We start from the raw sequence: 13,069 nt of genomic DNA on the forward strand, positions 1-13,069 counted from the left end.
AAATGTCCCTGTTATAAAAATCTTGTATGATTAGCATTTTCTTGAAAATAGGGCGAGAAAAGCGGGTTTATGTCGTAGTTATCTTAATGACCAATTTTTAGTTATGCCATAAAATGATTTCATTATCTCTGCTTTTTTGTTTATTTGACTTAATTTTTGGTTAATTGTGATATTAAGTTTTGGAAAATTGGATACGATGATATGTGCTTCAAATTTTACACAGGAGAAGCTAGGGATCAGTATCTTGCCATATGTCTACCCCTCTACCAAGCTGCTTTGAAGGGTGACTGGAAAGCTGCTAATGGCGTCATAGAAATATTTCCAACTGTGATACGTTCTAGTATCACAAAAGGGTGGGAAACTGCACTTCACATTGCAGCAGCCGCGAAGCGCATTCACTTTGTGGAGGAGTTGGTGGGACTGATGAATCCTGAAGACTTGGAACTTCAAAACAGTAATGGGAACACTGCCCCATGTTTTGCGGCTGCTGCTGGAACTGTGAGAATTGCTGAAGTGATGATTAACAAGAATGAACGATTGCCAATGATCCGTGGTAGCCAGGGAATGACACCACTGTATATGGCTGCTTTGTTAGGACATAGTGACATGGTATGGTATCTCTACCAAAAGACTAAGAGTGAAGATTTGTCAGACGAGGATCGAATTGGGATACTCAATACCTGTGTTAGCACAGATTTGTAGGGTAAGTAAATATTCAAACCTTTTCTTTTCAGCCAGCCTAAAAAAAGTTGCTTTGAGTCACTTCTTGATTAAGATATGCATCAATTTTTTAGTGCAACAAACTCCAACCCATTTCTTGTCATCATAAAATACTCCCTTCCATCATTTAATGGATTGACAAATATATTGGAACAATGAAGGACAAGAAAAATTAGGGAAAGTTATATGTGGTCTTTTTAATTCGACTGTTGTGTCAATTTTGGTCTCTATAGTTCTAATTGTATGAATTTTACACCCTTTAATATTTTCACATTGTGTCAATTTAATCCAATTGATAATACTGGTTAAGAAATTGAACAAAAGTCAAGGGTAAAATGATCCATTCAAAAGGGAATGAACCATTTCAAATTGGACACCAACCCCTCAATCATTTTGAGGAGAGTGAATGGACTATTTTGTGCATTAATTTCAATTCAATTTTTAGAAGGGCGTTATCAATTGGACTACATTGACACAATGTGAAAAATTTGAGGGTAAAATCGATACATTATTGGTGTGAATCCTAAAAATTGTACATGCCAGAAAGAAGTAAATACAAATAACCTAAATGGTTGGAGAATCTTTAGCAAAACCTAAATTCTAATTAGGTAGGTGAAATACAGCATGCCATTTCATTTTGCTTGTTCTCTTAGGCCAAAATTGGCTCGTTTTTTTATTTTTTAATTTATTCGGTCATATTTTGGTTTAGAAGAATGCTAGAAGTATTCAACAGTAAATCGTGTCCATAATTTCTTTTCAATCAAACACAAGTGGGCACAACAAAAATACAACACTTCTTTTCATCTTATAGTTGTGAAACCTTTCTTTTGAAAAAAAAAACACACACACACACACATACACACACAAAACTTGCTGACCCATTGTCCTTTGGTTTAGCAAAATGGTGGATGCACTTATTCCACTTCAATGCTTTTTGGTCAAACACAAGGAAAAGAAGATGGCTTTCCACTAAATAAAACAAACTATGACAAGATTTCCCAAAAAAGAAAAGAGAAAATAATAATAAGAATTTTTTTTAAAAAAAATAAACAATTAACTAAATAAAATAAAAATAGCTAAATGAAATAAGACTAAACAACTTTTGCATCTTCTTGTTGTGTAACTATTATATGTATTGTTAAATTGTGTAGATGTAGCATTGGACATATTGAAACACCACCCACAGCTGGCAGTGGCTCGAGATGGGAATGATGAGACAGCATTGCATGTACTGGCTCGAAAACCTTCAGCATTTACTGGTGGAAGTCGGGTTAGCATGTGGAAAAGATTCATCAACACATGTTAGTTTCTCCAATCATCTCTTCTCATCCATGTATTTTATTAGCTTCTCATGAATAGATCTGCTCAATGGGGGGGACATTCTCTTACAAGCCTAGGCTCCATCAGATAACTTGATGGAAAAGGACTAGTAAATTGCGAGTTTAGACTCGGTAAAAAATAAGTAATGATTCTTTCAGTTTGGAGTGGTCGGGGAAGTATTTATCCAAAAAAAAATACAGAACAAAATGATCTGAAGCAATTGAGAACACTTGAAGCACACCTATGTATAATATGGAGTCTACTACTTCATATTGTACAAAATGATATTTCCCAGCCTACATCTTGACAACAATATTATATTATCTTTTGAAACTTACTAAAAGAGGTCATTGGCTCCATTGAATAAATTGCATTTTCTGATAAATGCTTTTGTTGTAGTGCATAATTCTTGACCTTTGGAAAATTTACATATGGATCTGATTAAAATAGTTTCTACTTCCTACACTTCATCATTTCCCCAATTTCTAATTTTCCACCTATGAATATTGTTTCGTTTAAATACTTTATTTGATAAGTTTATAATTTTGGAGGATTTACACCTTTCTATCATACCTAACTTGTTACTCCCTTAGCTGCTTGACCTACATGATCATTCACTTTAAGTGAGTTGGCTCCTCATAGTTTGCATACAAGAATTTAATATATGATGGTATCCTCTTTCCCAATTCCTGATTGTCTTTTGATGTGTTGAGCTTTGGAATCTTCATTTGAAGCCATCAAATACTGGACCTATTGATTGGGGCTGTTCAAAAATCCGTTCAAATCGGTAATCCGAACCGAACTAGACCGAACCGTACGGTTTGGTTTGGTTCGGTTCTATTAAGAACCGGTTCAGTTTTGGTTCAAGAAATATTGAGAACCGTAAAAACGGTTCGGTTAATGGATTTTATGAAAAAACCACGGTTCAAACCGAATTGGACCGAACCGAACCGAATTTTAAAAAATATATATAGATATATATATAATATTTAGTAATAACAGCAGTCCTTGAACAATGCGTAAGTGTTATTTAATAAGATATATATATATATAATATTTAATATTATCATATCAAGTTTTATTTTTATTAATTGGCTTTTTGTAATTTTAATGATATTAGGATGATATATATATGTAATGTTGAGTAATGCCTTAATATTTTTATTTATTAATCATGAGTTAAATATAATCAGTTTGAGTAATTATTTTGCTAATATTAACAATTTATTCTTGTAAATAGAAATTTTTGGAACCGTGAACCAAACCGCAACTTAACCGTTATTTTGGTTTGGTTCTGGTCCGGTTTTACAAGTGTAATAGTTTGGTTTGGTTCTCAAAATCACAGAACTATTAGGATTGGTTTGGTTCGGTTCTTGGATTTTCTCAGAACCGAATCAATCCAGACTGTGTACACCCCTACTATTGATTGCATCATGTGGGCGCTTGTTGAGATCTCTCTAAGAAGTTCAAGATGGGGTGAGAAGGAACATACCATTGTTATTTAAGAAAGTATTGTGGTAAAAATTTCTCTTGTAAATAGAACAAGGTATTCTCGATGAAAATCAAAGATCATGACGAATAAATTAAATTTCATGTAGATTACCAGACAGTAAAAAATGCTACTCTATCATAATACTGATTAAAATGTCAAGATTTGAACTTGAGAGAGTAAGAAAAATGCATGTCATTAAGTTTTGGAAATTCACAACCACATCACCTGATTCTCAATACATATCACTCAGTACTTCTCATACCGTTACACCAAAACTGTTGTTGATTCATCTCCCAATACTACGATTTAGAACCATGATGAAGATTGTGTCAACCACTATTGGTAGAAAAACACAACTTTATAAAGAATAAACGAAAAATAAGTTTTATTTTATAATTATATTGTTTTTATGTTTGGAAATGATATGAAGATTGTACCAATTGCTCTTTTTGAGCCTTCTCTTGCTCTTATTTTAAACATTCTTCAAACTGCTAATAATTAGTGGGTTGTTATTGCTGTTTTTATTGAATAATTTTCTCTAGAAAATTCATGATCAGGTGAAATGCTTTGTTCTCAGTTCCAGGTAGGAAGGTAGGACATGACAAAAGTCTGAAGCAAGCCCAAGCATTTGAACTAGTTAGATTGTTATGGAAAATGGTGATAAAGCAAGATGATTCAGAGATTTCGGACTTGATCCGAAGCCCTTCACGACTTCTCTTTGTTGCGGCAGAGCATGGAAACACCAAGTTCTTGATTGAGCTTATTGAAGCTTATCCTGATTTGATATGGAAAGTAAATAGCCAGAACCAAAGCATATTTCATGTTGCCGTTTTACATCGTCATGCAGGAATATTCAATATTTTATATGAGATAGGCTCGATTAAGGATTTAATTACTGCATATAGAGATGAAGATCGTAATAATATGTTGCATTTGGCTGCGAAGATAGCACCCCCAAATCAACTTAATATTGTGTCAGGGGCAGCTCTTCAAATGCAAAGAGAGCTAGTGTGGTTTAAGGTAAATGTTTCTACTCGGTTAGTTATTTCAAATTTTTGATTTTTCCTAGTGCTTTACATAACTAATTTTACTGTTGGCAATATTTTTCTAAAAACATGATTGAACTCTTTAAGTCCAACATGACATCCACATTGGCACTTGAATTTGGTGGGTTTGCAATGGACTAACCATATCATTGGGGAATAAAATCATAGTTCATCAAAGAACGAATCATGATGAAGAGCAAAAAGGCCACTAATAGCTTCTTGTTTCTAGCATAGGTTTTGTTTGTTATTTCAAATGAGAAGTCAATCAGATTATACTTCATTATTGTGCCCTTCTCTAACAAACTTTATTGCTGTAATGTTTTAAAGATTCTATTTTCATAATAATTGATTTTTATAGTTTTTCATAATATGGTCCCTTGTCAATGTGATGGTCATGGTCCTGAAAGATTTAATGAATGCTCATTTCAATTGTTCGAAAATTTGTTTATCGCTCTTACCTTCTATTTTCTTCTCAGAAAATACTATAAAACTCAAAACTAAGAAAGTTTACAAATTTTTCCTTACTCACAGACGTGGCATACAGTAATAGAAATTTTGCTGGTTTTTGTTCGTTGTAAGGTGTAGATGACCTAGTGCTATTCTACTCGTCAGTTTCTTACCTTCTCTCTTTCCCCATTTTTGTTGTGTTTTATTATCTCCAATAAAATTTTACTTTCTTTTTGTGGATAAAAAAAGATTAAAAAAAAAAATTTATGAATTTAAAACAGGACCCACTAAAATAGTGTGATCAGAGCAACAAGTGGTAGTTTGTAAAGTTTGTTAGTTTGAATAGCATAACTCTACCTTTTCTCTCTTTTTATTTTTGTCCGCTTAGTGAAAGGGTAACATCTATCATTTTTGTCCTTGCAGGAGGTGGAAAAGATTATGCAACCTTCATATGTAGAAAAGAAAATCTCAAAAGGCAAAACACCTCAAGCTTTATTTACTGAGGAGCACAAAAACTTAGTTGAGAAAGGGGAGGCATGGATGAAGAACACCGCCTCCCAGTCTATGGTTGTTGCAACACTTATAGCCACCGTAATGTTTGCTGCAGCTTTTACTGTACCAGGCGGCAATGATAACAATACAGGAATCCCAATGTTTCGAAAGGATAGTTCTTTCATGGTTTTTGCAATATCAGATGCCATAGCATTAGTCACCTCTTCCACTTCAATACTCATGTTCTTATCTATACTCACCTCACGCTATGCTGAAAATGATTTCTTGGAATCATTGCCCTTTAAGCTCATGATTGGACTCACGGCACTCTTCGTCTCCATAACTACCATGATGGTAGCTTTTGGTGCGACATTTTTCATTGTTTTTGACCGTTATACAGTATGGGTACCAATCGCCGTTGCCTTGTTTGCCTGCGTGCCTATCATTTTGTTTGCTACCCTCCAATATCCTCTTTTGGCAGATGTGATCCATTCAACCTACGGTTCCAGGTTATTGTTTCAGCCAAGGAAACATATGCTCTACTAGCATAATCCAAGTCATATATAAGTAGTGTCTACTTGCAGTTGTGGATCATGAGTTGTGTATTTTAATTTTGAATAGTACTTCTATTGTGATTGTTTTTGTTTTTGTTTTCTCAAGAGAATTGTCACCTCTTGGGACACTTTTAGTTGATTGTTTCAGTAATTGTGTTTGTTTCCTTTTTTTAGTTGTGAGGGCAAAGTATTTCTCAGATTTTTGTTTGTTTTCTCGATGTGTATGTTTCTATTTGGAACCTTGTTACAATTTGTTTGTACCGCGTTGTTTGTGTTATGAAATTTTAATTTACCCAAAAAAATTATGAAAGATTCTATATTTTATAAGTTATAATGTTAAATCTTCCATCTGAAACGTATTATTGTCTCTTAGCCATTTTGTAAAGACCCTTGATCATATTGAGTTGTTTAATTAGCCTTGCTTGAGTTTTCAGAATTTTTTTTTTTTTTTTTTTGAGTAAATTATATTTTATCCCACTTAAATTTTACAGTTTTTTCTATTTGGTTTCCCATTTTGGCACGTGGCGATAATAGGGTGAGATTGGTGAGTGATGAAGATACACCTCAACAGTGACATAACATATTTAAAATTCAGAAATACTTAAAAATTGAAGTAACGTAAATTATATACTTAATTTATTTTTAGTGAATATATTCAAATTTAAGTATTGAATTAAATTATTATACACCATTTTAAACATGTGTACAATTAGTATTTACTCATTATTACAGTGAACAAAATTCTAAATAGAATAAGGCCTCAGAGTCTGATCATTGAGATTAATTAATCTCAAGTTGGTGCTAAGAGTCAAAATTTTAAGGCTTTAAAAATGGAGTACCAATGAATATGAAAGGTCTGTTCCAAAAACAAAAAGAAATATGCAAGGTTGAAACGGCAAATGGTTCTAAAATACAAAAAATAAAATAAAAAATTGGGTGATCATTGTCTGAATTATAAAAATATATTTTAAACTCATGTCATGTAATTTTTCATCATTTAAAAGATAAAGTTATATATATTAAATAATATATCAATTAATATATTACAGATTATGTGACATCATTTTAGAGGTTTTGGATCTTTGTAATTTGTATTATGGGAGTGGAATCATAGTTTTGAAATGACAATCTCATAATATATGCTAATACACTAATTAATACCTTAAGTAGCACATGTAGCACCACTATAATTTAAATTATCCCTATACAACTATTCAGTTTTTTAATTTTTAATTAATTTTTTTTCCCCTTCCATATCTACCTTTCAATTTTTTATTATACAGACACGTATGCGCACCGCTCTGGTGGATCTATAAATATGTCAATAGTCTCTCTCCCAAGGCTAATGAATTTTTCTAAACCCTAAAACCCAGTGGCCGATGCGTTGATCAAGAATTAGCAGAAATTGAAGCCAAACACTTTGAATCCGAGTGATGTGACAATTTTTTGGGAGAAATCTAGGTAGTGTTTGGTAGTATTTTAAAATTATGATTTGAGAATAGAGTTATATTTTAAATTTGTGAGTTTTGAAATTATGATTTAAAAAGAGAAAATTTGTTTGGTTATGAGTTTTGAAAAGAATTTTGAATTGAGTTTTGAAATTTTTAATGTGACATGAAATGAGAAGATTTGCTTGATTATGAGTTTTAAAAAAAGTTTTCAAAACTTAATTCAAAAACTAATAACTTATAATCAAACACACAACTCAAAACTCTATTCAAAATTCTTTTCAAAATTAATAACCAAACTCTTTTTAAAATTTAATTCAAAAAAATAATTTGTCATTTTGGTTTTAAAAAAATAATTGCTATATTTAAAAAATATCAAAAATAAATATTTTTTCCCCAAATAACAGGTGACGATTAGCAATTGCAAAAAATAAAATATAATAATAATAATAATAATAATTTTACACTGTTCTAGAAAACCAGTTGGACGTTCGGGGGACGTCCGGGTAGACGACCGGGTACATCCAAAATTCAAAAATTAAAACTCTTATCAAATATGTTTTCAAAATGTGTTTTGAAATTAACTTGGAATCATGATTTGAAAACTCTTACCAAACATATTATTCAGATGTAAAGATAGAATTAATTTTTGAAAGCCTTACCAAACACAATTTTTTTTAGTTTTTTTGTAAAAAGATGTGTTAAAAAATAAAAAAAGTGATGTGAAAATTTATAATGACTTTTAATTTTTTTGACTAAAATTGAAGTTGTCAAACGAATGGGGATTGTTCTTATTTTACCTAAGGGTTTTAAATTAGCCTCTCCTAATCGTATTTTTCCCAAAATGAAAGAAAAGATGAATAATTTGTCTTTTAAGAGTTATCGCTCAAATAAATAAAAAAAATATTCTTGTGATAGGCCCTATTCCTAACCAGAAATATAGTGAAATCACCTTTCCTATTGTTTCCCCGAACCCTACTACTAAGAAAGATGTTCACTTCTTAAAATATCCTATATATGTAGGTGAGAACAGGAGAAAGGGTTAGATTTTTAACAGATAATATAAAAATTTAAATAGATAAGTTTGTGAATTTCAACAGATAGATTTTTTTGAATAGATGATTTCAACATATGGGAATTTCAGCACATAGATATTCCAACAGATATATAAAAATTTGAATAGATAGATATAAATTTGCACAGATAGTTAATGAAAGTTAGCAGATAAAAAAAAATCAACAAATAAATTAAGAGATAAAATTAGAAACAAAATGTCCTTCAAACTAAATAAAAGGACTTCTCACCAAATTATTTTACAAATAGTGGACCTTTCACCAATAAAAAATATACACTAGACTAATGCCTTATACCCTCTTGAACTTGAACTTTTTCAACAATTAATCCTAATTTCAATTAGTTCAATTTTGATTATGAATTTATAATTTTTTTTAATTTAATCCAATTGATTACAATTTTTATTTTTATTTTTATTTTTATGTAAAATGAGCATATAACCCTCATGTGTTATATTTTTACAGACAAAATTATAAACATGTTTAATTTGGTAAGTTAAGTTCAACTCACTCACTGATCATTTTCCATCAAACACTGCATTCAACATTATTAATTTGACCAAATTAAAATAAAATTTAAAATTAGGAGTTAAAATCTCGTTAATTAAAATAATAGAGAGCAAAATGACACCAAGACAAAATACAAGACTATAGGTATAATTTGTCCAATTCAATCACAATGTTTCGTTTTTGCTTTCCAAATTGAATTAAAATTGTATGGTAAACTCGTGAGATTACGTTGACAACCTGTTTAGAATCTGAAGCTCAACATGGCCTATGGCTTTCGCATAACTTGAATCTTCGAGACAACAAAACCGTGAAGTACCTTCCTCCCTCCCAGCAAGTACCTTCATTGCACCTAAAAACACCAAATAGTATTCACATTGGTGGAGGAGAAAAAGGCAGTGGAAGTAGTAGGCAAGTTGACGATAAGAAACAAGCAAATGCATTAATTCCTTCGTCCCTCCCAAAGACTATCTTCATCGTTCCTAAAAACGCTAACCACTGTTTGCAATGGTGGAGGAGAAAAAGGCAGTAGAAATAGTAGGCAAGTTTATGATGAGAAACAACCAAATGCATTCCTTCGCCCCACCCAGAAACTACAGTCTGCTACTCAAATGCCATCTACTTCCAACCTCACATGTTCCCGAGATGACTAAAGTGTTGCGTATGCCTTCTTATTGAAATATGGGATCCAATTGATTTCTTAAAATATTTAATTTGGTTGGGTGTTGATATCTAAATTTTGGAGGCCCAATAAGTATTTTATAATCAATTTGGTAGCAGCTAGGGTTTTGATAATAAAAAAAAAAGCCCAAAAAGTATTGTTTTTTTTCCCTAAGATGTGCTACGGCTGCTATATGATTTGGATGATCCTCGGTGGCTGTGCAGTGGGTAATTCAATTTATTGAATCATAATGTTGTTTGTATTCACTTTGGTGGCTGAGATTGGTCCAAGGTTCTTGCTTGATTTGTTGCTGTTGTTTTAGTTTCAACGCTCTATTTGCTTCAGTTTCAGAGGACTGTTTCTGTTATTTTTATTCATCTATTTGGTAAGGTATTTCCTCTTGATTATTTGTGATTATTTAAAATTCACCAAAGGGTGATTTGTGAGACCATTTGTATCTCGTTGGCAAGACAACTGCAGCATAACAAGTGAACTGGTGTCCCAATAAAATTGACACCTAATGAGAGTGGCCCAATCATATTCAACCACCAAAAGGAACAACAAACTGTTGGCAAGACACTAAACAAATCCCAAGCAGAACCAGACCCCAACACTGAAATCAGGACCTTTTATGATGAATAGAGCATATATCAAGTCTAAACTCAGTACATGATGGATCCAAGCAATGTATAGTTTTCATGCGATGCAATCAAAAGCACATAAAGACAGCATCTTGAATCATCAACTTATTAATAACTTTCCAAAGAAGACACCCCAAAAGCAAAAATCAGAAGCAGAATCTTAAAAGAAAATTAATTCACACAAATGAAAGTTAACAGTGATGCAATCTACATCATTGCTAAATCACTGCATCCCAACTATGTTGGCACCCATAAGCCAACAAGTCATTTGCAAACATCGAAAAAAAACAAACAAAAAGACCATGGTACTACACATAACCAATGAAAGAATCACGAAGAGCAAAATGAGTAAAATTCACTTTTAAGAAATTTTTTTCCCTGTCCAAATGCAGAGAAGATCTAGAGCACTACCCATTATACTATATTATCAGCAAATCAAGTCACTGTCAAAAACAAAGAAATGAAAAAAAGATATATAAACTTATGATCACATTTTCTTTTTAAAATTATGGAAGGCCCCATATCAAGAGTAATGCCTTAGGCCATGAAAATGTCACAGTCGGCACTGTTAATTATGTGCTGATAGTGGCGGCAATGACAATAGCGGTGGTATTGGAGTAGTGGTGGTGATGATGGTGATGATTTACCGATAATGGTGAAGACGTGGAAGGGGAGGAGGGATGAAAACAATAATTAAAAGATAAAAAATGACACATCTAATATATTTTATAATTTTATTTATGTAAAACATTTGTAAGTAACATCATTACCTAATATTTTTTTTCTTCCAAAAAGACTAGCAAATATATTCAAAGTGTGACAATAGTGATGATTTGTATGAGTGATTTTATGGTGGGATAATGGTGACAAGAATGGTGGTAGTAATAATAGTGATGAAATTGGGGGTGATGACAATACACCTTAATAGTGGCATATAATCATAACAAATTTGAAATTAAGCATTTAACCTATAGATTTGAGTAAAACGTCTATGATTTAAAACTTTAGCCTATTTTTTTTTTTTTTATAAAAAAAGTGCTTAAATTTTTCAAATGATACGAATTATAATTATCAAATAAATTTAATTTATTTTTATTTGATACATTTAATTTTATGTGCTAAATTGATATGTAAAACACCCCCCAACTTCTTTCCTCTTGCCATGCTAGAATAGTCTTTCATAATTGTGACTGCCCCATGCGTGCTTCCCTGCAGTTCAATTCTATTTTTCCAATAATATTTAACTCCTATATCTCGCTAATATTCTACTAATTTAAATCACAAAATCTTCAACTTTACATTAGTCATTCACATTTGGTATTGAGAAATTCAATTATTGTTCAAATATATATATATATCTACAATTAATATTTAATCATTTATTAGTGCCGACAAGAATTGTTACCGTGTGAACAAAATCATTCACACTTACCAGTTCGAAATAAATCCATATAGAATAGTCAAATGGAATAACTTGAAGAATGTAGCCTTCTTTAAGTATAATTATCCAATTATTGAGATTAATTAGTCTCAAGTTGGTGCTAGAGTTTAAATTTAAAGGCTTTAAAAATGGGATACCAATGAACATGGGATCACACTTCCAAGGATGAAACTTCAGTGGAAATGACAAATAGTTTAAAATACAAACAAAAATTCAAATAAGATAACATAAGCCACTTTTCCTATTTCATTTTCTCACAAAATGCGTGGACAAAGTTCAAAATTGACGGCAATTAAGTTGGAAAAGCTTCTATAAATCCGCTGTAAAGAAGACCTTTGAATATATTTTGCTAGACGTTTTGGAGGAAAATAAAATATTAGGTAATGACGTTGCTTGTAAATGTTTTAGTGCGAATTACACTAACAGTCTTTATAATTTAAATAAAAACAATTGAAAACATTGTTACTCCATTTGAAGTACAAAGTTATCATACAATTTTTTTTGTATTAGTTAACTTATATGTTGTAGGAAATATAATAGCCATTTTTTAATGAATGATGTTGGAATTTTTTTGTTGTAAAGTTGTGTTTGGTTTGATTTCACAATCTATTTTCAAAATATTTTTCTAAGAAACTAAAAATTAAATTGGTAAAAAAAAATTTAGAAACGTATCATTTTTATATAATTTTATCTTTTGAAAAGGTAGACATAATTTTTTTAAAATTTGTTTTCGTTAAAATAGTTTTATTTTTTCAAAAATCAAACATGACGACAACTTTGACGTCATTATTAATCAAAAAATCCAAAACTAAAAACATTTTATATATTAAACATATTAATGTCATTATTAAACCAATCCATTAAATCAAAAAATCCAAAACTAAAAACATTTCATAAATTAAACTGTACGAGCACGAAATAATTCTTCTCGTATGATCCTGTTGATTAAGTTTGCGCTTCTCCAAACATCGTCGCTTTACTTCCTGAAAACACAAATGTGAACTAGCCAGCGGATGTGTGTCGGAAACCCCTCCGATACCTAAATCAGCAAGTAGACAAAAGCTCTGTGTATTCTAAAGTAAGAATTGAGATACCTGTTCATAGGTCCTGTTATGAGCTTTTATGGATTTCGCCTGGCACAATCCCACTAGGACTCTTATTCCTCAATGTAGAGTCCTCCTAGGAATCATACTTCTGAAAGATAATGTTTACCCTTCAACACCCTCC

General features: G+C 31.5%; 1 protein-coding gene across 3 annotated transcripts in view; it reads left to right on the forward strand.

The window, feature by feature from the left end:
* LOC114261586 (uncharacterized) overlaps nucleotides 1–6,331 on the forward strand; it is a 95,042-nt gene extending 88,711 nt beyond the window's left edge. For all 3 annotated transcript variants that reach the window (XM_082886033.1, XM_082886035.1, XM_082886036.1), the window contains 3 exons: nucleotides 1,872–2,021; nucleotides 4,110–4,552; nucleotides 5,449–6,331. In XM_082886033.1, coding sequence (XP_082742159.1) covers nucleotides 1,872–2,021; nucleotides 4,110–4,552; nucleotides 5,449–6,063 — 1,208 coding nt within the window. In that variant the 3' untranslated portion in view covers nucleotides 6,064–6,331. The remainder of the gene's footprint in view (nucleotides 1–1,871; nucleotides 2,022–4,109; nucleotides 4,553–5,448) is intronic.
* The last annotated feature ends 6,738 nt before the right edge of the window (nucleotides 6,332–13,069 follow it).

This window comes from Camellia sinensis, chromosome 9 (genome assembly GCF_055761805.1).
Source record: "Camellia sinensis isolate YWXY chromosome 9, ASM5576180v1, whole genome shotgun sequence".
Taxonomy (NCBI): Eukaryota; Viridiplantae; Streptophyta; class Magnoliopsida; order Ericales; family Theaceae; genus Camellia; species Camellia sinensis.